Source organism: Excalfactoria chinensis, chromosome 2 (genome assembly GCF_039878825.1).
Source record: "Excalfactoria chinensis isolate bCotChi1 chromosome 2, bCotChi1.hap2, whole genome shotgun sequence".
NCBI classification, from domain to species: domain Eukaryota; kingdom Metazoa; phylum Chordata; class Aves; order Galliformes; family Phasianidae; genus Excalfactoria; species Excalfactoria chinensis.
Window position 1 is genome coordinate 58,371,215 of NC_092826.1, and position 24,883 is coordinate 58,396,097.

Consider the following 24,883-nt stretch of genomic DNA (forward strand, 5'->3'; position numbering starts at 1 on the left):
TATACTGTTTAAATACTAAATACCACCCACTGTACTTTGAATTACTGAGATGATGGTTATCTCCTTTAAATACATAGCAGACAGTGCTATCAGGAAACAGAAATACTCAATAAGCAAGTATGCTGATGTAACTAAAACTGGATCTATTTGTACTAGGATGTACTAGGATGAAGTTAGAAAATTTTATCTCAGACGTTTTTCTCACAGATTTGTAACTAGATGTTTTTCTTTTGACATTTCAGTCAGACACAGTATCAAAACAGCAGCTTTTGTGCTTCTTTGTTTCTTAGCGTAAGAGATGTTGGAGATATAAGACATACTTTTGAAATAAAAAAACCCAGCTTTTTCGAAGCATGTGGTGCAACATTAAAGATCATAACTGGTAAACCTCTAATTTATTACACAGTTTTTACAGCAGGAGAAAACAATGAGACTAAAATGAGGGAATATTCGCCACTGTTTTAAAAAGGTAATTCCAAGAATCTATCAAATATACAAATATGAACAGCAAAAATTAAATGATGGGAGACCCTCCTAAATACCTAAAATAAAATTGGGCTTTAAATCTCTTGAAAATGTTGCATTTCTGACTACAGTTTAGAAATATATTGTGCACAAAGCAGTTCTCTTTGGCCTCTGGTTGCAGGAGCTTCTGTTCAGCCAGAATCAAATTTCATGCATTTCTACATAGCACTGCTCAAAGGTGCTCCAGTCTGAAACTCACTGTGTGACATGGTGCATCATACTTATTCCATAATTCACATAATTTGCTTGTCTTTCTCATTAATTTCATCCTGCCAGAAATAAATTTCTTTTTTGTCTTCCTGTGATACCTTTAAAGGTCTAAAAGGGTTACCATTTGCCTCCCTCCTATAAATTGGAGATAGACAACCACCATTTTTAAAGAAGATGATTCAAGGGCTTTCAGCAATACAGTGTCTTTTACTCACCACTTTTCAAATCACTAAGAATACAATTTAACTAAGAATGGCATTGTTTGATAAGGGCAGCATCCACAGTTTCCTCTGATTAATACAGATTAAGGTATCAAGCTAAATATTGCAAGCTCTGAACTATACTGAAATCGGAGCTGTTGGAGTTATTCTGCTTGCAAGAGTACTTGAGCCTCTTTTCTGTATAATCTGAAAATGCCTTGGGATATTGACTGAAAATTAGAAGTTTTCAAACTTCCAAAAATTCCATCCTGTAAACATGAAATGATTCCCAACAAGACTGCCGTGAAACTTTCACATGCCTGCAAGAACTTGGTTAAATATCTAGATATTGCTAACGAAGAAAGCACTGGAAACTTCCTTTGAGATCTGACGAATTAGTAGGGTCAGAAGGGTGAGAAAGTCTTGGGAAGCCAGAGGAGAAAGAAAATCAGTTACTGCAAAGCTGAGCAACACAACTATGCAGTCACATTCTCAGGGACAGCACAGTTAGTGTTCAGGCATTTCAGTATGTTGTTCCAGAATACTTTGTGTTCATCAAAATATATATGTGTTTATATGTTGCCACCATTTTCTCCCTGTTGATTCTGCTGCATGGATATGATTTTGATGCTTAAAAGATGTATTTCCTTGACTCAAAATACGTGGATCTCTCTTGAGCTATTTGCATGCACACCAATTACCTCTCATGGGTTTTAGCTTCTAAGAGGAAGATTTCTGTGCAAGAACAGGGCAAAGAACATTTCCATGCACTTTATACCATCAGAATAAAAAGTAATTATGCTGTCTTCCCCAAACTCTCCTGCATGTGCTAGACAGGCTGTACTGGACATTTATTTATTTTTCTCTCATTGTAAGAATGATTTTGATATTTTTAGAAAACTTTTTATTCTTGTTTAAACCTATTAAGAGATGCTTACTTAGGACAAAAATTATCCTGTAAATCAAAGTGCTTGGTGGGATGGAAGCTCTGGCTCAGCACTTTGCACATGTACTTTGTCACTGTCAAAAGCTCACAATAATAAACAGAGTAGCTGTCCAGAAAGTAGCCAAAGACAAGGTGGGATCAATGATGAATCATTTCTGCACTTATAATGGGCTTACTTACAGATTAGTTGATTATTGAACCAAGTTTTAAAATTCATATTTTAACTGAGCCTTATAGCAATTTGATAAGCTTTTAATAATTTGACAAAGTGAAATCCAATTTCTAAAATGTGTATTATGCTTAAGTTTTTGATTAATTTTTAATATACAATAAATTTAAAGAAATTGTTTTATTCTGTTTAGGACATAAGGAAATCAGATCAGAATACAAATAGGCACCATATACTTCTGAAAGAGACCATCATTATTAGTTTTAGCATAAACCAGTTATCAGAATTACAGTTTATGAAATGACTGATTTATTAACTAGGCTGTAAAGAATGCAAGGTTGGAGATGACACACTATTAGTTCTTAGTGAACAACAGAGAATTTTGGTTTTAACTGGGAAGTGGTTTTCAGTGTGTCAGCAGTGATGCCAAATCATGTCTTTAACTGTTGCAAGCTACAGGCTGGCATTACTCAAAAGAGGATGAACATACTCAAAAAAAGCTACAGGTTATCATTGCTGGTGCTGATTCTGCATTCATACGCAAATGAAAATCTGCTTCAGTTACTTAAAAGAAAAGAGAAGCAACAACAAAACACACTTCAATCTGTAAGGAACCTTTTTTACACACTTCAGAATATGACTGCTCTTACTCAAGCTTTAATCTCTGCTTCTGGAATAATTACATTGAATATCATTAGGGTTTTATTGGTGAGCTAATTTTTGGGTACTGACTCAATTCAAATTTCCTGATATCTAAAACAGAACTGAGAATCTGGAACCAGAACCAGAATCTGAGATCTGGAATCAAGTGGAAATCAAAGAGCTGAATTACCTCGGCCTCTGTAAGAAATCTTTCTGTGTGTAATAAATTTTGGTATACTGTGCAAAACTGGCTGTAAAGCCTCACTCTTTTCTTTCCATTGTGCTTCTCTCATGTCAGCATGGACACATTCTACATCCCACCTCTACAAGAACACCTATAAACTTCTGAACTGCAATGAACCTCCATCTGTTTCTCATTACAAATTAGTGGTGCCTTTAATTCCAAAACAGAGACTCAGCAGTAAATCTCTAACAGTCAAAGGAGACTAGAGTCCAGTTCTTCTGTATCACAAGAGCTGATTAAGCCTTGCCTACGTTATTGTTTACTAGACGAGTCACCTAAATCTCAGGCAGTGACCTATACATAATAATCATTTCCTTCAGTTGTCTTCAGACAGATAATTAGAATAGCTAGGCATCAGTCTAGTTTGATTATGGCTTAAAGGTGATGTATTGGAAAAATTATGCAGAATTTGAAGTTTTCATTGGGTAGGCAGTGAAGTTATTGGCACTCCAGTTTCAAATGATAATCAGATGACATCTGTCCAACACAGACGAACATTTGGTTTTTTAATTGTTCAATTTTGAGCAAAATTCTGTAATTTTTATTCCACAAAAAATATCACATTCAACCCACTGAGGTGAAAACAGCATTAGAAAGCTAAGATTTCCTATAGATTTTAAATTGCTAACTGCTTTTGATGCTGGTGTTAAATGAATAGCTAAGTTTATTTAAAACATCATAGGAAACACCTGCTAACGTTCACTTAGGCTTGAATTAGTGCTGTCATGTTTTTAAAGCTCCCCTCTGAATTAGACTCTCTTTTAGTCCATTTCTCTTTGAGTTATGTGCTACACATCTTCTGTGTGTGTATGCATGTGTGCACAGGGAATAACTAGGTAAAATGAAAATGAGCATATGGAGGTCCTGAGGAAATTCCATAGCATATAATTTTAGGATAGTCAGAAAACCAATACAGACATTAAAGACTTTCTCATTTACAGAAATTATTAGAAAACAGTATTCATGTCAGAAGCACAACAAGAAATGAATAAACATTTTTTCCTCTGACACAACAGAAACTATCTTTAATAAACCTAAAGCCTTGCTCTGACTGACATCAACTACTCTGCAAAATATAAAAGAGAATCACAAACCTGTCTGAAGTTACACATGGGGAAGGGCGTTAAGAAACTTGACATATCTAAGTTATTGTTCCCTTATACACACAGTTGTAGGAGTGTATGAGTCAACAATATATTTTATGACTAATAGCATGCTTACTGACATATTGTATTGCACTAATATATAAATGACCTACTTTGAACTGTCCTCTCCTGCTGGAACTCTCATATTAACACATTTATACAACCATAAATACATAATCTCTTGGATTTGTCCAGGCTACAGAAAAATCCACCTTATTATTTCTGACATTAATGTACTTTAGAAGAAGCCTTCACTCCTGGAACTTGAATTACATAGGCTTCTCCAGATAGTACCTAACAGATGCTATGACAAGCTGCACCAGGCTTTTGTGTGCAAGAGTTAAATACCATAAATCCTTCAGACTAGGACAGTACAGAAAAGAGGACACCCTACCCAAGGAGGTTTCTAGGATTACTTCAGCATCCTCTTAGGTACACAAACATGCAACAGAAAAACAGAGAAAGGCAGCAGCATGCTAAATGCGGTGGCCTTAGTGAGGTCAGAATCTTGTCTAGTACTTGGTTGACAGACAGATGTGACTATGATACCTCTGATGGGCAAATGAAGCCCAGCTATCAAAGTTCTGTGGAGGATATGATCCACAAAAGGAGTCTTCTTTCTAGCAGGAATGGAAAAATAGATTGTCTTTGTCAATCCATTCAAATGCTAGAACAAAAAGATCTATATACCAAGACTGATCAGAGATGAGAAAAATGAAAAGGAGATAATGTTTTCTATTTCCTTTTGGATGCAAACAGATATTGTTCCTTTCAAATACACTCTGCAATATCTCCCTTCCAAATTTTGCCAGCAACTATAACTGCTGAATAACAGCCAATACTTGAGGCACATGAAGAACTCAGATTCTGAACATTTGCCTTTCCTTCCTTTGCCTGGATAGGTAACTTTGTCTAAGTGAACATCAAAAGGCACGCTTGAAATTTAGATGGGATCATTATTGCTTTTCCATTATATTCTTTCTGTTCTTGGCTCATACTGGATAAATCTGGTTATTCAGACATAGAATTCAATATAAATACAAAACTAAGTCCACAAAAATCTGTTTGTTTGTGATTCATTTATTTACTGAGCAGATCCAAAAAAGATCCACATTTTACTCTTGCTTGTGCATGTTTGCAGTACATTAAAATACACACAAATAAACCATGAAGATGTATATGGTGATATGAAGAGAACTGCTGAAGTTCAATATGGCATTTAATTCTACTACAGCAAAGCAATGAGTCTAACCATGAAGGGCATGCCTAAATTCCCCTGAAGTCAAGTGCAAAGTATTTTATTGAAACAGAAATGGAGCTAAGCATATGTAACCTCCCTTGAGGCTAAAATTCTTAGCGAATCTAAACCACATGAAGACACACTTATATTCACATATTTTTATACAAATGTACTACATTTTTATTCTGATATGAAATTAAATATATTTACTTACACAGCAGAAAACTTTCACAGCCATTTCCTCATCAAACTGGCCAAGGATTATCCGAACGTCATTACCCTGTAGATTTAAAAAGATGCAGGGAAGTTAAATACAGATGCAGCCTTTCCAGAAACAACTTCAGCTGGCCATTGAAATAATATACAGAGTTGGAACAGATTACAGCTGCAGACAGCAAAATTCATTCAGAATTATCACATTTTCTACAAGTTCAAGATCTTGAAACTGCAAGAAGAGGGCAGCTGAGGTCTCTGAAGAAAATGATTAAGTAATAGCGCTAATGAGAAAAACAACTGTAACATTTATCTTGTCAAATATTGCTATTCAGAACCACTAAATTGACCAATATTATTTTGATGCCTTTCAAGATTTCTTCTTTTATTATTAATTTTGCATATTAAAAACAGTTCAAAATATACACTTTTTGCTTTTAAAATGGACTAATAATGTGAAGATGAGAGAATTGGGATTAATAAATGAGATAAGATGTGTTCACTTAATGTCTTCAGAAATTTTTAAAGGTTCTATTCATTCAACATTTTCTCCACACTCACTATAAAACATTGTCAGTCCCCCTATTTCCAGGTCCCTCCATCTCCACACAGTCATCACACCTTGTGAATATATGACTAAAGCCAAAAGATATCATTTTACTTTCATACTTCAAAGTACATTAACATAATATTCCCTTATTCAGGAACATATGCAGCAAAATATTACTTTGGGATTTAGGTTGCTATTCTTTCACATGTGAAAAATTAAGGGGTAACTTCTATAAAACACAACAGAAAAAAAATTACCTTGGTTCTCAGCAATAGGTTGAGCAAATGTGTTTTGTCATTTATTTTATAAAATACTTGATCTTTCCCCCTCTAAGGAACAAATGAAACAGATGATTCTCTGTGCCTTTCAGTGGTGAAAATGCTTCAGCTTTAATTAAATCAGTTTATCAAAGATTTTCAATTTAGGTAAATTGTATGTTTACTTCCTGGTCAGCATGAAATATTATGATGAACAATGCAGAAAAAATGCTACGATCTCTCTGCAATTCAGTGCATGAAATCTATGTAGGTTGTTCCAAAAGTAATGCCTCTTATTTATTTCCATGGAAACCACAAGAGACACAGAGAGAGCAAAAATGCTGTCTGAGAAAGCGAATTTTTAGCTACAAAACACTACTTTTCAACAGTCACCATCATTAGCTAGGAATTTTCACCAATGATGAGTAACAGCCTACCATTTTTTTCTACATGAAGGAGTTCAATGACACACCTCTGCTTCATCAACACTTCGATGCCAGATGTCATTCTGCCAGACTGCCCTTCTGCTGCCATCTGTCTCATGGTAACAACATATAATGGGATATTGGTGGGAAAGTTCAACCTCTACTGCCATACCACCAAAATCCACCTCTGATGTTGTGGGCCAAAGCAATAAAATAGAAGGCATTACTTTTGCGGCAACCCTTGTATATTAATCCTGGCATGGACATAAAATAATAAAATACACATGTTTTGTTCATTCTGAGCCTATGCATTTTAAATAAGTATACTTACTTTAGTTTTATACCCAGCCACAGATTGATAAAGTAATACAAATCTTATTGAAATAGATTAGATTCCTTGAATACAAATCTAGTGAGGTCATATGAAACTAAGCAAGCAAGTCACAGGAATTATGCTCACTGACAGAAAGAGTATATATATATATATATATATATATATATATATATATATTGTAAGGACAAATAATAGATTTAGGACTTATGTGAAAAAAAGGCACACATCCACATTTTCTAATATTCACATTGTAGCAATCATTTCGGTCACTTTTGGAACTCTGTCTCTAAATTGCTTGATCTCCCTGAACATAAAACCACATATTTAATATGAATAGGAAAAGTTGGTTGAAAAAAAAAAAACAAGTGACACTGCACTGAATTATTAAAATTGAACAAATTACTTGCCATTTTTTCATTGACATGGTGAGAATTAATTTTAAGAAAACATTATATGCACTGCCTCATAGTTTATGAGCACCAGAGACAACAGGACGAGTGTAGAGGGAGGAGTGCTTCTGCATCACCACTTCTCACTGGCTGTACAGCACTCAAACTGGTACCATGCCCTGGAGGAAGGCATTACTTCCACCTGATTACCACATAAGCCAGAGTACATTTTCCCCCAGGGACTATTCTATTATTATAAAGTACTGAGAGAAGTGTTCAGCCCATCCTCTGTTTTTCCTAGAAATATCCTATCCTATTTCAGTATACCTGCTGGCTTCAGGGATTGTCTTATGTTAATGACATCATGCAGTCTGTTTGGCAATAGAACTCAGATCCAAATCTTGTTCGTTCGTACTCACAGAATTATAAAATTACAGAATGTCCCAAATTGGAAAGGACCCACAAGAGTCACAGAATCCATCTCCAGGCTCCACATGGCACCACTCAAATTAAAAAACTATGTCTGAGAGCCATGTCTAAGTGCTCCTTGAACTTTGGCAGCTTGGTGCCATTACCACTGCACTAGGCAGCCTCTTCCATGCCCACCACCCTTCTGGTGCAGAACCTTTTTCTAATCCCTATCCTGATGCTCCCCTGATATAGCTCTGTGTTGAACTCTCAGGTCCTGTCACTGTCACCAGAGAGCAGAGCTCGGCTCTCCTCCTCTCTTCCCCTCATGAGTAGCTGTAGACCACCATGAGGTCTCCCCTCATTCAACCTTAATAATATCTGTTTGGAGCACTGGAAGAAACTGAGAACACATACACACTCAGTACTGGCCATAAATGGATCCAGAAATGTAATGCTGATACTCAATAAATAAAACGGCTGGAGTATAATCCCGTGAGGAAAAAAAAAAAAAAAAAAAAAAAAAAAAAAAAAAAAAAAAAAGGCACAGGGAAAGAAGAGACATATCAGATAAGGAATCTGGGCACTGAGTACATATGTGGATTAGGTAAAGGGGGAGCAAAAAGCTGGGGAGGTAACATCAATTAGGATTTTCAATACTACAGCAAATTGTAAACTTGATAAATAGTTATTAGAATAGCTGGGAAAACTGCGAGCTCAGAAAGCAAGCTTTTTTCAGGAGAAAATGGAAGAAGAGCCTAGACTGAGAAAAAATCAGGGAAACTGAATGTAGCACAGGGTAAATAAGGAATTCTGAGCTGGATTTTCAGCATAAGTCAGGGATACTGCTGTGTTAAATGGAGAGTAAAATATTGCAGAGTCAAGCTGCCTGGAAGTATCTGGCTTAATAACTTTCTTTCTTTTCTACAGCCTTATAATCCATAATTTTTGCTGGTTAGACAATTAAGGGAAATGATAAGAGATTCCCTTTTTTTACAAACCATGCAGACATCACTGCAATGCCATGAGCTGCCATGCATGGAATTTTATAGATTAGTTTAAAAAGAGTGGCATGCAACCATTTAACTAAAAGATTGTATGGCAGAACATATGTAAAAGGAAATCATGTAGGAAAGTCTGCGCAATAGCTTTTCATCTTCCATGCATAACATTTTTCCTTTGTGCATGGAAGACGAAGAACATTCAGTATGATAAATAAATTCAGGTCCATGTGAAGCAAGGATTGGGTCTGGTCTGCTGACTCTGTCCTGTAGAGATTCTAAAGCTTCAAATTCTTGTGACTGCACGTAACTCATTAATAAATCATTTACACTTTTTAAATTTATTATTATTATTATTTATTATTATTATTATTTATTTATTATTATTATTATTATTATTATTTTCTTTTCCCTGTATGGATAAGAAAGGCTACAAAGCAATTTATCAAAAGTAGATTCATTTCAGTGGTCATGGCTCAGGATGTATGTCCATATTATAGCCTTACGTAAAGATAAACATCAGACACCGGGGCATAATTTTTTCCTTCCCTTGGCCACATTGTTAAATCAGCTAGTATAATTTACTTGCATATTTGCATATTTATTGTCATCAATCCCTCGAGAACTGATGTAAGTTAGTATAGCACAACTCTCATGTAGGGTTCAAAATGATCATCCAGGGGAGCATAGCAAATGCCAAGAATTCTTTTTCTCATAGAGTTCTACATTGATTGTATAGAACTAAAGCATACCTGACAGGATGTTTTAAGTCATGGAACTAGGCAGGTGATCAATTAGATGATTCAAAACGTCCTGGAGGGAGGGCAACTTAAATAATTTTGCTTACTTCAGAAGGCAAGAGTTTAGACCATTTGCGATATGGTGAGCTGTCAGAGTTACTCTTTTTAGAGATCAGAGCCACAACATCAGTATTTAAGCTTTGCCCCTCAGTAAGCAATACAGATGTTTCCACACTTTGAACTGAAGTGCAAACAACAACAACAAAAAGAACAGTAAGATTTCATTTACCCAAAGCTGTGATGGACTCACCATATTTCACAATAAAGACAACTGCACAGCCTTAAATCTCTCTCTTGTTCCCTTCTTTCTTTCAGGTGAGGATATTATTCATCTGCTAAATATAAAGTGTCTTTGATACTACTGACAGATGGTATAGTGAACCCTGAAGACAGTGAGGGTCAAGATATCTAAGAGATGAAGAAAACATTGCCTACTCTACTGCAGCTTTTAATACTCCAGATATGAGGCACTCTTTAGCATGTTCAGCTTTTGAGTGCAGCATGTTATGTTGGAATAGGCAGTTTTTTTGTTTTGTTTTGTTTCATTTTTTCAGTTTGCAAAGCTTCCCTCCTGTGATCAGATTCTAATCTGTTTTATTTCTAATGAATAAAAACACACTGTTGTATTGCACAGCTTTCCAGAGAAGGGTTGCTACAATATATCTTCTGTCAGGAGGAGTCAACACTTTGGCAGGCTCTTTAGGAAATGTCTAAATTGTGCTGCCCAGATATTCTGTCACATTCTCTACCATATAACTGACAGTCGAGATGTTATCAATAAACCTACTTGTATCTGGGTAACTTCTAATACAAGTATCCATATGTCTTGCCTTCTAAATGCCTGGATGTCCACTTGCATAACTACAGGTGAGCCTCTAATTTAACCTCTGGAATTACTACTGATAGAGAAGGTAAATTAGGGGATTCCGGCTCCCACCTAAACAGCACACTGACAAGACTTGATATCTATCTAAGTATGCATGTTACTCAGTTAGACTGAGGCTGCATCCAAACGTATCCTTGGCCTAAACTTAAAAATAATAATAATAATAATAAAAAAATAAATAAAAATTAATTAACTTGACTGTTAAATGGAGATCACGTTTGGTCAGCATTCAAAAAAGCCTATTGTATTTGGGAAACCAGAAGCAAACTATGTCATCGAGCTTGACATCATATACTGCAATGTTTTTGTCTTATGTGTAAGACACATAAGGAAGTTGGAAACAGAAGTGTTGTTGACCATTCAACAAGATGCATGCTTAGAAATTCACAGCATATTTAACATGATGTACAAATGCCTATCCTTCAACATCCCCTTCTCTGAGCTACAAAAAAATGAGCTTTAACAATATCCTTAAGTGTAAATTTACTTTCTAACTGTGATTTTAAAAGACTGGTGTCAATATGTAGTAAAACTTAGCCGTGTTGCTGTGGAAAATATAGAATATTTCTACAAGTCGTAGTAGATATTTCTATTTTGTATTGCATAAGAATCCACTTCATTAATTTAAAAAAAGAAAAAGTATTTCATGTCTGTTTTTCATAACAATTACAGTAAACAGACACCAGTTTACCTACAGTAAACTTACATTTCCTTAAAGAATTAACATTTTCAGAATTGGACAGATAAACTGCCTGACATGTATTTAAGGACAAATGACCCTATAAAGAATAAATGACTGCATATGTATATTTATATGTGTGTTAATTTTTGTAATTAATAATTTTTAAGAGGAAAACAGGGGATAACATTAATAGAGTTTGATAAATGAAACTGATCTTTCCTATAAAATGAACAAATGTCACTGACATATAGGAAGTTTGGAATCTTACTGCTTTTTCTAAGCTCTAGCCTAAACACACTCGCTTATATGCATCACTTCTTATTCTAACATCATCCATTAGTTTAGATATCTGGCTTCAAATTTCTTAGCTTTTTCAAACCAGAGGTTAAACACCTGGACAAAAATGTCAACTTAGCTGATAAAACATACTGGAGTCTTTCCAATGACAGATAGGAAATACAAACTGACTTGGACCAGACTGTTATGAATGGTTGCATATAAACATTATGTTTATCTAGTTATACTCTAAACATTCAAGCTTGCATCTCTATTATGCAAAAAGAATAATGAAAGCTTAGTTTAACATGCTTCTGACCTTTTCCAGTTAAGTCTCAGTACTGGCCTAAACCTATATAAGCTGATATCTTTGTTCAAATTTTAGTATTTAAATAGCATTCCATTAATTAGATCTTTTTTCCTCCCTTCTTACACATATTTAAATACCTGCAGGGTTGAGGCTTTAATTCCATACTTTATATACCAGATGCAAGCTATGATTTGATTTTCAGTATTTGAAAATGCTTGCTCTTGCAGCTTGAATATTTTTTTATGCTCACACTCAATGCTAGATTCATATCTCCAATGTCTAATTCATGATTGGTTGCACTTCATAATATTGCTAAAATATCGTTTTAATTTCAGCAGATGCCAAGAATCTAAAAAAATCATTACAATAAGAGTAAGTTGTTAAGTTATTCTGCTCTCAAATTTAACTTTCATTTCTTTCCTACAATTCATATGCAATAATGCAAATGATTATAAGCAATAATTCAGTCCAGAGTGTAATGAAGCTAATGCCAAGATGCACAATGCTTTCTCTACATATAATTCACCTTAAAAAGGCCCTGAGTCTAAAACTCAAGAACTTTCTCACATATATGACTAAGACTGATGCTCTAGGTACAAATAGTAAGCCAGAATAAACTTTTTTTCCTTTCTGTCCTTATCTGGAACTATAAACACCTTTATCACATGGACATTCATTGAATTAAGCAGGAATAGGACCTCAAAATGCCATTTGTTAACCTTATTAACTACATGCTACAGTACATCATTCTTATGCAAATTTTGGTTTATTATTCCTCTTCAGAGAAAAAAATAAAAAATCAATGCTGCAACACAATCAAAGTTTCTTTATTTCTCAAGCAGCAGCACATACCTTAAGCTTCTTTACGCTTGTGCAAGGGTCATTGGAGAAACTTTCAGTATCTGAAATTTCAATATCTTCACCATACAGGACACCAGTCAGATCATTCCTCACCTGTCAGAAGTTGAGAAAAAGGCAAACTAGTAAACTGAGACTCAGTGAGAAGGAGATGGACTATATTTATTAAGCAGTGGCTTCAGCAATGATATACTTGCTCCAATTCTTTTGAATTCTATTTGAAAACTGACAAAGCCCCTATTCTTTTACTATTATAATCAGATTACTGGATCAAAAGCTTTTATTACATATGATGAAAAATGAGCAATGGGTTTCCACTTTGCAGTGTGGGACAGGACAATTCTTGTGAATTATCAGTGGTTCTAACACCAAAATTTTTCATGTAGACAAAGCAATTATTGAGACCATTTAAAGGGAAAAGACTCATCAAGAAAACTTTGCATATTGTTGATTCTGTGGACTGACTTAAAAACATCTGCAGTTGGCCTTAGCATGAGCCAGCAGAGCTTAGTGCACGTTGCCTAGAAGTAGATAAAGCCTAATGAATTCCTCTGTGCCTTTCTCCTTTCCTGTAACATGCGTGTTTTCATGGGACAACATGTTTTGCTTAAAGATAACACAAGCAATCATGTTAGGAACATATTTTCTCATCTACTTTTGTGGTGCCACAAAGAAGCTAGAAAACACAAAACAATATGTTTACAGATTTTGTGGGCTTTTCTTATTTTCTTCTCTTTTCACCTTATTTTTTTTTTTTTTTCATTTAACTGCTTCATAGTTTTCATTATTTTCCTCTAGACAGATGACTCCAAAAACAGAGCTTCACATTACTATTCCTAATACATGAGCAAAAATAATTTTAGCTGGAGATAATATGGTTACAGACTGAAGTGAAGAAAGAGGCGCTCGGGTATTAATTTAATAAAATTATCACCATATTTGTTTCACTGATCGTCTTTTTTGTTTGTAATAATATCAGAAACAGGAAAAGCAAATCACAGTGTTGGAGAAATGAAGCACATGCATCACATAAAAGCACAGGAAATACATTGCTTGGTAGAGAAACATAAACGATATTGTATTGGAAAACGCAGAATTCTATAACTTGAATGCTGATACTTTCCAGTAACCCTCTGTATGGATCTGTAGAATTATATCTTTTAAATCAATCTCTTAGCAGTCCACCTCCTTAACCTTCTTTGAAAGATAAGCACATTTACACTGAACAATCAGAAAACACATATATTTCCATGGACAAGAAAAAATAAAAAGGAAATGGTATCTCTGCTTTAACAGTAGAAACTTCTCTGTATATATATATATATATTAGAATATAGATGAATGTAAAATTTATATTGTGAGAAGACAGTCTGGCCATCTGAAAACAAGACCCAAGTTTTGCTACATTTCCTCTGCTAAAACCCTGTCAAACTCAGGATACAGTAAAATCCAGAGGGTGCAGTGGGACATGATTTTTGACAGGTGAGACACCTCAGTTCAACTGGGAGCTTTACAGACTCATCTCTTGATGATCCTTCTGCTTTTCTTTAAAATTTGTCAGTGCTTCACAAGTCTATGCATGCAAGTGGTTCTGTTGGGCGTATTTGATGCTTGTGTACTATTGAGAAAGAACAATGTAACTATTTTTCATGCTTTACTATGAGATCGTGGCACAGTTCTTGGTTAAAAGGAGGATGTTTCATACTTTCTGAAAATTTCCTTTTAAGATGGTTGCGCCGAGTTTCTTGGTTGACCAATGAAGTACTTCCTAAATAACATTACTAGAATGACTGTTTTTATTGTCTTTACGGTTTTAAACTAAAAGAGGGGAGACTTAGACTGGATACATGTAAAATAAAATAAAATAAAATAAAATAAAATAAAATAAAATAAAATAAAATAAAATAAAATAAAATAAAATAAAATAAAATAAAATAAAATAAAATAAAATAAAATAAAATAAAATAAAATAAAATAAAATAAAATAAAATAAAATAAAAATTCTTACAAATAGGGTGGTGAGAAATAGGTTGCCTGAAATGGTGGTGGAAGCCTCATCCTTGGAGACACTGAAAATCAGCCTGCTCTGAGCAACCTCATCTAGCTGTAGGTATCCCTGTTCACTGAAGTAGAGTTGGATGAGATGACCTGTGAGGTTTCCTTCCAACTCAAATGGTTGTATGATTGATTCTATTACTTCTTTCCCAGCCACAGCTTCATCATAACACCTTTAGCCATGCTTCCAAATTACTGAGCCATGTTGTCAGTTTTTTCGTGAGGAATAGAAGTGGACATACAGAGAATTACTTTATTAACAATTAATCAGTTTTACAGAAGTAACAGTCAGAACGTGTCCACCGAGATCTGAACTATATCCTTCATCCTTTTGTGATGTTATAGTTAGTTTTCAAGCACATCCTGTGAAAGAGTACTCACAGACCGAAATAAATAAATAAATAAATAGCTTTTCTCCTAGAATACTGGTAAAATAAGAGATGCTTTCATTTCAGTGATCCTATTAGCTGCTCCTTATCACAGAATCACAGAACAGGCTTGGGTTGCAAGGGACATTAAAGTTCACCAGTTCCAATTCTCTGCCAAGGGGCAGGGTTGCTCCCCACCAGCTCAGGCTGCCCAGGGCCCCATCCAATCTGTCCTTGAACACCCCCAGGGACTGGACACCCACAGGTTCTCTGGGCAGCCTGTGCCAGTGCCTCACTATCCTCTGAGTAAAGAATTTTTTCCCAACTTCCAACATATATTTTTTTCTATTTTAGTTTAAAGCCATTCCCTTTGTCCTGTTACTATCAGTCTGTGCAAAATGTCACACACACCCCTGCTTATAAGCTCCCATCAAGTACTGGAAGGTCACAATGAGGTCTCCCTGAAACCTCCAAGCTAAAGAAGACCAATTCCCTCAAGTTCACTAGAACTATCCTATGCTGCTTAGAAAAAGCAGATTTTCCTTTAGTACTTTCCAAAGGTATACAACTTGTTATTTCTAACCCACTGTGTTTACTGTGTTTTACCTTCTGTTACAACGAAAAAAGTCCTTTTCTTGTTATTTTTGTGTTTTTTTTTTTTTTTTTTTTTTTTTTTTTTTTTTTTTTTTTTTTTTTGTATGTGGTTTCTAGTAGTTTCTGCAATCTCAGGGAGACTAGATCAATATTACTCACTTGATATGACCAGAAAACAGCTGATTCACTCCTAGTATCTTTTTGTCAAATTAGATCATGGAAAATGATAAAAATTAAGCCCTGTTAAAATACATAGGTTTCTGAAGAGGCCACAAAGCTGACTATTGATGAGAAAATTTATCCATTCACGCTGGCTGCTGTCTTGCTAAGCTAGAATTTGTTCATAGACTTTGCAGCAGAGGTGTTCCTTTCTTTTAATTGAAAGGGGCTTTCGTATGAACCATAATGATTTTTATTTTTTTCTAAGCAACACTTCTTTAAATTCAGCCACTGAATACTTCTTTTCTTCCCCACGCTCTATCTTTTGGAAGACTAAAACAATGAAAGAGTTCTTGGATTTCCCACTGAACTAGAGTGTAAGCTCCCAAAGGGCACACTTTATTGGAGCTGGTGCCAGAGAGCTGGAAACCCTCCTCTTCACTGCCAGCATCAGATATTTCCTGTTTGTACATGAGTTTGTTGTGGAGATCTTGCCAAATGAAAAATTTTTCTCCTTCCATTATCACAAATAGATACTTGGAGATTCATAAGAATTTACACTGCCATCACTGTTTTTCTAGAGAGTTTAATTTTATTATTTTATTTTTATTTTTATTTTTATTTTTATTTTATTTCTCCCTCTTACAATACTGTGACCACTCATCTGACAAATCTAATCTAGTGCTTTCATCTCAAGGTATTCTTGCTTTCTACTTACTATGCTCATGTTCTTTACTTCCTAAATATTCTAAATATCAGTTGACACACTATTGGAACTTAAGCTTGTTTTCATAAACAAGTCCTTTAATCCTTTCAAATAATTTAACTGTGGATTCTACTGATTTGGGTATGGGTCTGCCATTGGAATTCAAAAAGCCTGGCACCAATTCTGCAGCTACTAATACTTTAGAAAACGCTGCAATTTTGGACTACAATTGTGAAACTGAGAATTCAAAATGCTAAGCATTTTTCTTAAGCAGGTGACTCTGGTCCTGGAATGTGTACAACCAGAAGTATAAGCAGTTTGAGAGCTCAGCAGTAATTGTTTAATTCTACCCACTCTTAGTAAGGGAAATATTAAATAAACAAATAAGTAAATAAACACCACATTTCTACCTAAGTATTAAGTGGTATCGAATAACCTAAGCCAGAAACTGATGTATAAAGCCATGCATTAAATTCTGGTGGGGATCCGAAGTTTGTAATTAAATCTTACACTGACTTAAAAAACAGAAGTATGATAGTTCCATGTTACTTCTGTCCATTGTTAACTATTTAATGAAGGCTGTACCTCTTTGTCTGTTTATAACTTTATACTTTTTAAAGAAAACAATATTACATTTTCCCAAAAATTTTAGGGATAAAGATGCTTACCCAGAAACAAAGTCCAAAAAAACTTTTTTTAAATGCATGTAAGGAACACAGCTGGAGGAAAAAAAGATGGCCCTTGAGCTTGAGGCAATGGATGAGACGCAAGGGAACTGGTTTCTATTCCTCAGTTTGCCAGAGCTGTTCCATGGTACAGCTCATGACCTAAATAAGGTTTTAAAGTTTGCTACCAACTTTGGCTGTATTTCTTTTCTGCAGTGTGGATGGTAGCAATACTTGCCTACCTCATAGCTGCTGTATCAAATTCAGTGATGTTTGAGAGGCAAACAACAAAGTCCCTGACCCTGCACCTGTGAAGGAAGAAATACAGGGGTTTTGAGGAGCCAAGAATTCACATTGAAAAGGAAGAAATGAATTTCTTTCATCTCTAGAAAATTGAGAGAGTAGACAGAATGACTAAATGGGTTGCAAAAGCAATGAGTCTAGATGAGACCAAACTACAACATTATTATGGCCTGTATCAGGAAGTGTGGGTTTATGTTTAATGAAAGAAAACAAATGTTGGAAATCATATGGGTGGGCTGCTCCCTAAAAAAGAGTAATACAAGTGCCATTATACAGCAACTGCACCAGCAGTTTCCCCTGCCAGGGCTATGTCTCTCAGTGCCATAGTGAGGGAAGTAGGACAGGTTTGGAGATAACCATCACTTTCTAGCATGAGTCTAGACCATCAGACTCCCAATATGTGGGAGGGACCCCACATGGAGCAGGGGAACAGTGTGACCATGAAAAAACAACAGAGATGAAGCGTTATGGACTGACCACAGCCCCCATTCCTTATTCCCCTGAAGTGCTTGGAGCAAGGTGGGTAAAAAAGGGTGGAAGTCAGGGAGGTGTGTTTAGTTTGCTCCAATCTGTTAGCAATGGGCTATAAATTACAATAACACGCCTTATATTGAGTGTGTTTTAGCCATTATAGTAATTGTTGAGTAATTTCCATGTCCTAATCTCAAACCATGACAATTTCTTCCATTGTGCATTTTCTCCCTTTTCTGTTGATAAGGGGAAGTGAGAGAGTGGAGTTGTGGTGCTGAGCTACTGATGGGAGTGAAACCATCACATTTGCTAATGGTTTAATTGCATCAAAACTGGGGGACTATGTTAGTATTTATGAAAACTTCAGTATCCAGGATTTAATCTGTTATCAACTGAAAACTATAAATAGAACCTGCAGTAGGGAATTAAAAAAAGAAACGTTTACCTAAAACAAAATTTACTGTCATTTTGATGAAAGGGGAGATTATAGAAAACATACCTGTGAGAATACAGACAATAAGATATTATTACTATTTCAATCATCCTTCAAAATAGCAAACTACGTTTTTCAGACTTCCTAAATGCAGAAAGTTTGGCAATATCATGCTAAAATTTAATTCTGTACTCTGCATGAACTGTGGGAATCTTTGTTCTTATTGCAATACACTGGAGTGTTTGGGCATTAAGCTTTTTTTGGGGTGGAAGAACATTTGAGAAGAGTTTAATAAAGCATTTCAGTAACTGACTTCCCACTTTGCAACATACTGCTCCAAACAGGTTTGTATAACTTAGTAAGAAAACTATATTTTTGTCAGTGTCTAAACTTCAAAAGTTTATCTGTCTATATTTTTCTTCCAAATGAAAAAGGCAATACAGACACTACATTAGGGCTGTGGGATCTTCACAGGACAACATTGAATCAAATGACAGTGCTGGGATAAATCCTAATTATAACTAGAAATCATTAACATTTTGTCATATGACAAAATCATTACCTCCTCAAGTTCTTCCCAGCTAGAAAATAACTAGAGGTTTACTTCTTTCTCTTCTGAATCAGATTCTGCTACTTTAAAGAACTAAATCAGATGATAACTAATGTTACTGTCAAATGAGAAACAATTAGGAGGTTCAAAAATAAGTCTCCTTTTTTGCTCCATTGTGTATTATTTACATACAAAGCACTTTTTCTCATTTGCACCTGCCTATTCAGTTGCACCTTTCCTTTTTGTTTTTGTAAGAGTTCATAAGTATATGCTACCTAAGACTGTAACTTTAATCCATTTGGAAATAAGGATAAGAGAAATCAAACTGAAGATATATTACTCTCGAATAGTAGCACATTTCTTATACTCTTATTTATTGAATTTTCATATTAATGTTTTATAATAAAAAAATAATTCATAAACCTTTTGGAATCTTTAGTGGAAGAAGCATAACATAACAATTGACTTTCTTTTGTCACTGGGATTACTTTCTGAAGAAAACCTAACTTACCCAAATGCCTCTTTTCTACACTTGTAAGAACTACTGATCTGTTTATTCTGTCAAAATCCTTCAGCATCCACTCTCTGTGACAGATATCTCACTTTATTGCTTTTTATAAAGCAGAGAAACAAAATATTTTTACACGTATTTTTGAAGCACAATCTCCTTTTGTATCCCCTCTGTACTGCTGCTGAAGATCAGCAGCAACTCAAATTCTTTCCAAAGAAGGAGTGTGAATCTGGTTCTAATTATTGGCATCAAGAGTTAGCACTCATTCATCTGCACTGCAGTTAGCACGGAGCTAAGAGACCATGAGGAACTGAGATACTGTCAACATTACACAACAATCACTTTCCTTCTCACTTTCAAGCCCACAATCCAGGAGGCTGAAATCCAGTTTCAGTAGCAAGTATTCACAATGGGGACTACATCCCTCCCTTTAGATCTCACACTATACCTCATATTTTAATTAACGCAAATAATATCTTCCAAGCTAACTGAATTGCTACACAACCCGGGGAATGTGAGGAAAAAAAGATCTTTCCCAGACATGCAACACAAAAGACTTGTGTAAATACAATCTGTAAATCCCAACCCGTACTTCTCAAAAAAGAAATAATTTATATTTCATCCATAGTAGCACTCATTCATATATTCTGATCTTTATGTTATACACTGCTTTGTACAATGTGCTGTAAAATATCTGATAAAACTTGATAAGCTAAATTATATTGTATTGTAAAAAAAGGCACAAATACGTACAACTACAACTACTGTTTATTATTATTATTATGGAAGTTAATTACTCAGTGAAGTAAGCTGTGATAAATCATTACTCCAGAGTATAATGTCATGAGCATTCGTGGAAACTCTACCAGAATGCTCTAAAGTAAAATCTTGAAAAGACCCTGTATTAAGAGCTTATTGCTGTAGTGAACAATTAAAACCTTTGTACAGTACAGTTAGTCCAGCTTTACTTGTATGAAGCATAAATCCCCTTAAAAGTATTTTCAATCATTTGTGGAACAGACAATATTGAGAACACTGCATATGGAAATAGATCTTTGATGACTTGATCCTACCAATGGAGTACACAGTCACACTCAAGACTACTATACTTCTTTGAAGGTGATTCTTGGGTAAAAACACAGATTTGTTAAGAAACTGAAGCTGTCTACCAGGTTGTGCTTAATACATTTCAAGAAGCTGGTAGGAAACTACAGAGTACTAAGCACGAATTGCATTAGGGCAGAAAAAAAATTATCATGAAGAGCTTCACTGTATTTTGTACTTGTCAGCAGAAATACCTGCATCTCCATCACCCTTTTGGGAAGGTTTGCAAGGGATTCAGTGGGGTAAGGTACTTTAATTCTTGAGCTTGTCCTCTAAAATAGTGCTGTTATGCCTACTTCTGTGTAAATGTACATTCATTACCCAGACAGTAATCACACTGGCTTCTAAGTAATGTGTTGCTATTTTGTAGCATAAAGTATGCAGAAAACTAGTAGATGATCCAAAATTATTTCTAATGTTGAAATAAAACAGGACTACAGATATTCAAACACTTTCAACACCTCCAAATCTTCTACATCTTAAGGCAAAATAGTCATATATGAAGTTTTCTATGCCAGAAGAAGTAGGCCAAGAAAATAGATGGTGCATTATTAGTGCACTTCATACAGGCTTCAAACATGCTGTAATATAGGATTTTCCCTAAATAAGGGATAAAGATCCAAATAGAATTTGATCTAACTAATAAAAAAGAAAGCAGCATGACTCATGACATTTTTTGGGGGACCATCAGTGCATCCATCAATACCAATTAAGGTATTAAAAAAATTCAACACAATTTTTTCTCCATTTTCTCCATGAATCAAAGTCCAGAGTTTTTGGACTTGTTCAATAGAGAGCTGTCAATCACATGTTTGAGGAAGAGACAAAAACCTTAAAAGAACCGAAGCTTGCAACACCGGAGGCCCGGGTTCGAATCCTCCCTGTGGTGCAAGTGGCAGTAGTGCTGCTCTGCTACACAGAAGGCTTGAATCCTGGGAGTTGGACTCGATGATCTCTAAGGTCCCTTCCAACTCGCACGATACTATGATACTATGATGATGATGATACTAATTTCCATAACAGACATCCAGGCAGAAGGAAGCAGCAACCATGTTGGAGTTGTACTATATGGAAACTACACACTCATCTTTGACTGCTGCTGTCACTGGATAAAGAGAGCAGTGGCCAAGATCATTCTGGTGGATTACAAATCCTTTTTGATACCTCACCTGAATCTGTCCATCAGAGAACACTTTCTGAAGATATGTCTCAATATTACTGTTCTGTTTCCAACCCAAAAAAAGGAGAAGCAATTCTAGAAAATGTCAGAAAGGCACATGAAGTGGAATTGGATTACATGTGCAAAATTAATGACATCTAACATTTAATTAGCATCATAATGCCATCCACTGCCTGAGGAAAAAATATAACATGAAAAATAAAGCTGAGAATTTCAAGACTAATAAAAGAAACCCAACCATATAATACCAATTCTTTACTACTGAAAAGTATTTTCAAAAAGTGTCATGCACTTAAGAAAAAATCCAATTGTGCTTTTCAGGAAGCTCAAGAGGTTCTCCTCCTGTCCCTTATATATAATGCCAGAGCTGAAGCATGCTTAAAGGATTGAGAGAGAATGTCACTGTAAGTCTGCAACAGAAAAAAAAGAAATAATAATAATACTTAATGTTTAAAAGGCACTCCATGGCAGAAGGTGAGATACAGTGATTGCTGTAACATTTGGTGAAGCAAGCTATGGATGAAACTATTATCTTTACTCCCAATCTCTTTTTTTATTCCCCCCTCTTCTGCTGCTCAAGAACTGATAATGGCACTAACTGTTACACTGCTGATTCTCCCAAATTCAACATGAGATTGTGTTCTGCTGCAGGCTTTGGAAAGCCATCACTTCTCTCAAAAACCTCATGCAACTTAGACAAAAGCCACAGACACATTCTTTTTGGAAAGTTATTTAGATAAGCAAGCTAGTTAATAGCTCAGATAATCCATTCAAGTTAAATTACTCCAGTTAATACATGCTCTGCTAACAACAATTTGCAATCTAAGTTAAAGTAAACCAAAGCAAGACAAATAACAGCTCAGCTAGACCATTTTCATCATATTGTGTGGGACAATGACAAGATTAAACATTATTTCAGAGTTTGGGGATTAGCCCTTAGTCCTCCAACTTTAAAGAAAATACAGAAGCTCTATTAAACAGTTTTTTGAATACTGAAGAAAATCTTGCACCAACATTTCCCACAATGTCGTATGGCTGCTATTTCACACTTTATTTACTTCACAATCCTCAGAAGGATGCCATATGGTGGTGATAATTTTTTGCACTTGAGCTTCTCAGTTTGGTTCATGTACTTCCTCCACTGAGATTTCAACTGTCAGCTAAAGACGGGCTCCAGTTACCTGTGAAAAGTCCTTTTTGACAAGAAATTTTCCCCTGGCTTTTGTACACATTTTTTTGATCACTTTAGTGCTTTCATTAATTGCTCTTGCTTTTTCTCTTCTCCTCTGGCAGATCTCAAGGTTTGAAATTTTTTCCTTCTAGCATCTTTTTTCTTGAGTTCTTTAAATCACAACAAATACTGGTATATATTATAATTGGGTTATTTATAAATAAATTCTACAGATCATTTTATATTATTCTGATTCTGGGATTCTAAGCAGGTATTATGTTTCATCTTAGCATACTGTCTTAAATAGCCTTACTTTGGTGGATCTCTTACAGCAATGTAGTTAAAAATACCACAGTGGCATCTCTTCACTTCATTGGCTTCACAGTCTCTTCTCCTACAGAAGAATCCCCCAGGGTCACATTAATATAAGCAATTTGGTTTAAGAAAGTAAAGCCAAGCTTATCCATTACTTTAATGGAAGAAGTTTTCTTTTCTTTCCTTGTGAAACATGGAATGTATTAAATGCAAATTATGCAAAAATACAAGAAATTCATCAGGACTGTCTGAGATGAAATCCCTAATACCACATGAAAACCAGAGGATAAAATCCTCAAGGCTGCCTGAGCATTACTTGATTAGTTTTATGCTATAATTAAGCAGGAAGTTCCCTTCTTTGTCTTAGTGTAACTAGTATCTTGAGGTGGTAGAAGTTATGGGCATTTGTTATGAACTGGCAATCATCTTGTTGATCATGTGTGCTTTGTGTTGTCACAGCCATTAATGCTATTTCAGCATTAAGGATTACACTTGGAATTCACAGATCATGCGGAATCAGACTTCACCCTTTGGCATTCCCACAGAGGTATCAACAATCTGGCATGAAAAAAAATGTTCTGTACCTTTTAGTTATATATTATGCTTCATTTTACCTCTCTGAAAATAGGAATGAGAGAATACACATGACATCATTAAGGGTTATGAATTTATCTCAATGAGAATTCAGTAATCCCCTTAGAAATAACTTTTCTGGTTGCTTGAAATAAATTTCAGATCATTTATTACATGTTTTTGGTTCACCTAAAGGACATATAGAAATGCATAATTTATATATATCTGTAATTTCTGTTCTGAAGTTAACAGCCAGCCTATTTCAATGACAAGAACGATTCAGAAAAACTTCAAAGGAGCACACTAGAATGGAGTCAGACACAATTCTGATCCTTTTGAAATCATCCAGCACTTCCATCTAGGCAGCACAGTAACTATAACAAAAACATCCACAATATAATTCTGCCTCATCATTTTCCCCACCTTCATATATCAAGAACATTTAAATTTTTTTAAAAAATCATCCCAATAACTAAAATAATTAAAGTTAAAAGGATAATGACAATACCATCTTCCCTGTTAGCTGCAGGTAAACTGGTCCAGATGTGGTTGCATTATGATGACCTGAAACTGGCCATATAAAATGTTGTCAGATATCTATCAGAATGCACTACAACTTCGGTTTTCTGTGCCTATTCTAACTCATCAACAGTATACATTCTGCACTAACTCAGGATGCACATTTCTCCTTTACACATGAATGAGACCAAGAAGAATAGAGAAGAAACCCATTAGCCCATCAAAACAAACACAGCCCTGCCAAGAAGAAGCTATCATAGAATCACAGAATAACAACGTTGGAAAGGACCTACAAGGTCATCTAGTCCAACCACCCTCCCTTTACCATACTTACAGAAAACTACTAAACCATATCTCCAAGCTCCCTATCCAGACACTTCTTGAACACTGCCAGGGATGGCGACTCCACCACCTCCCTGGGCAGGCTATTCCAGTGCCTGACCACGACCTGAGAGAATAAGTTCCTTCTTATGTCCAGTCTAAACCTCATCTGACA

At 35.3% G+C, this 24,883-nt stretch overlaps 1 protein-coding gene across 1 annotated transcript in view; it reads right to left on the reverse strand.

The window, feature by feature from the left end:
- The window catches only part of GABBR2 (gamma-aminobutyric acid type B receptor subunit 2), a 448,010-nt gene that overhangs the window by 222,379 nt on the left and 200,748 nt on the right, over nucleotides 1-24,883 (reverse strand). Inside the window, exons 4-5 of the mRNA XM_072329174.1 lie at nucleotides 12,705-12,806; nucleotides 5,536-5,601 (exon numbers count right to left, since the gene is read on the reverse strand). Of these exons, the coding sequence (XP_072185275.1) occupies nucleotides 5,536-5,601; nucleotides 12,705-12,806 (168 nt within the window). The remainder of the gene's footprint in view (nucleotides 1-5,535; nucleotides 5,602-12,704; nucleotides 12,807-24,883) is intronic.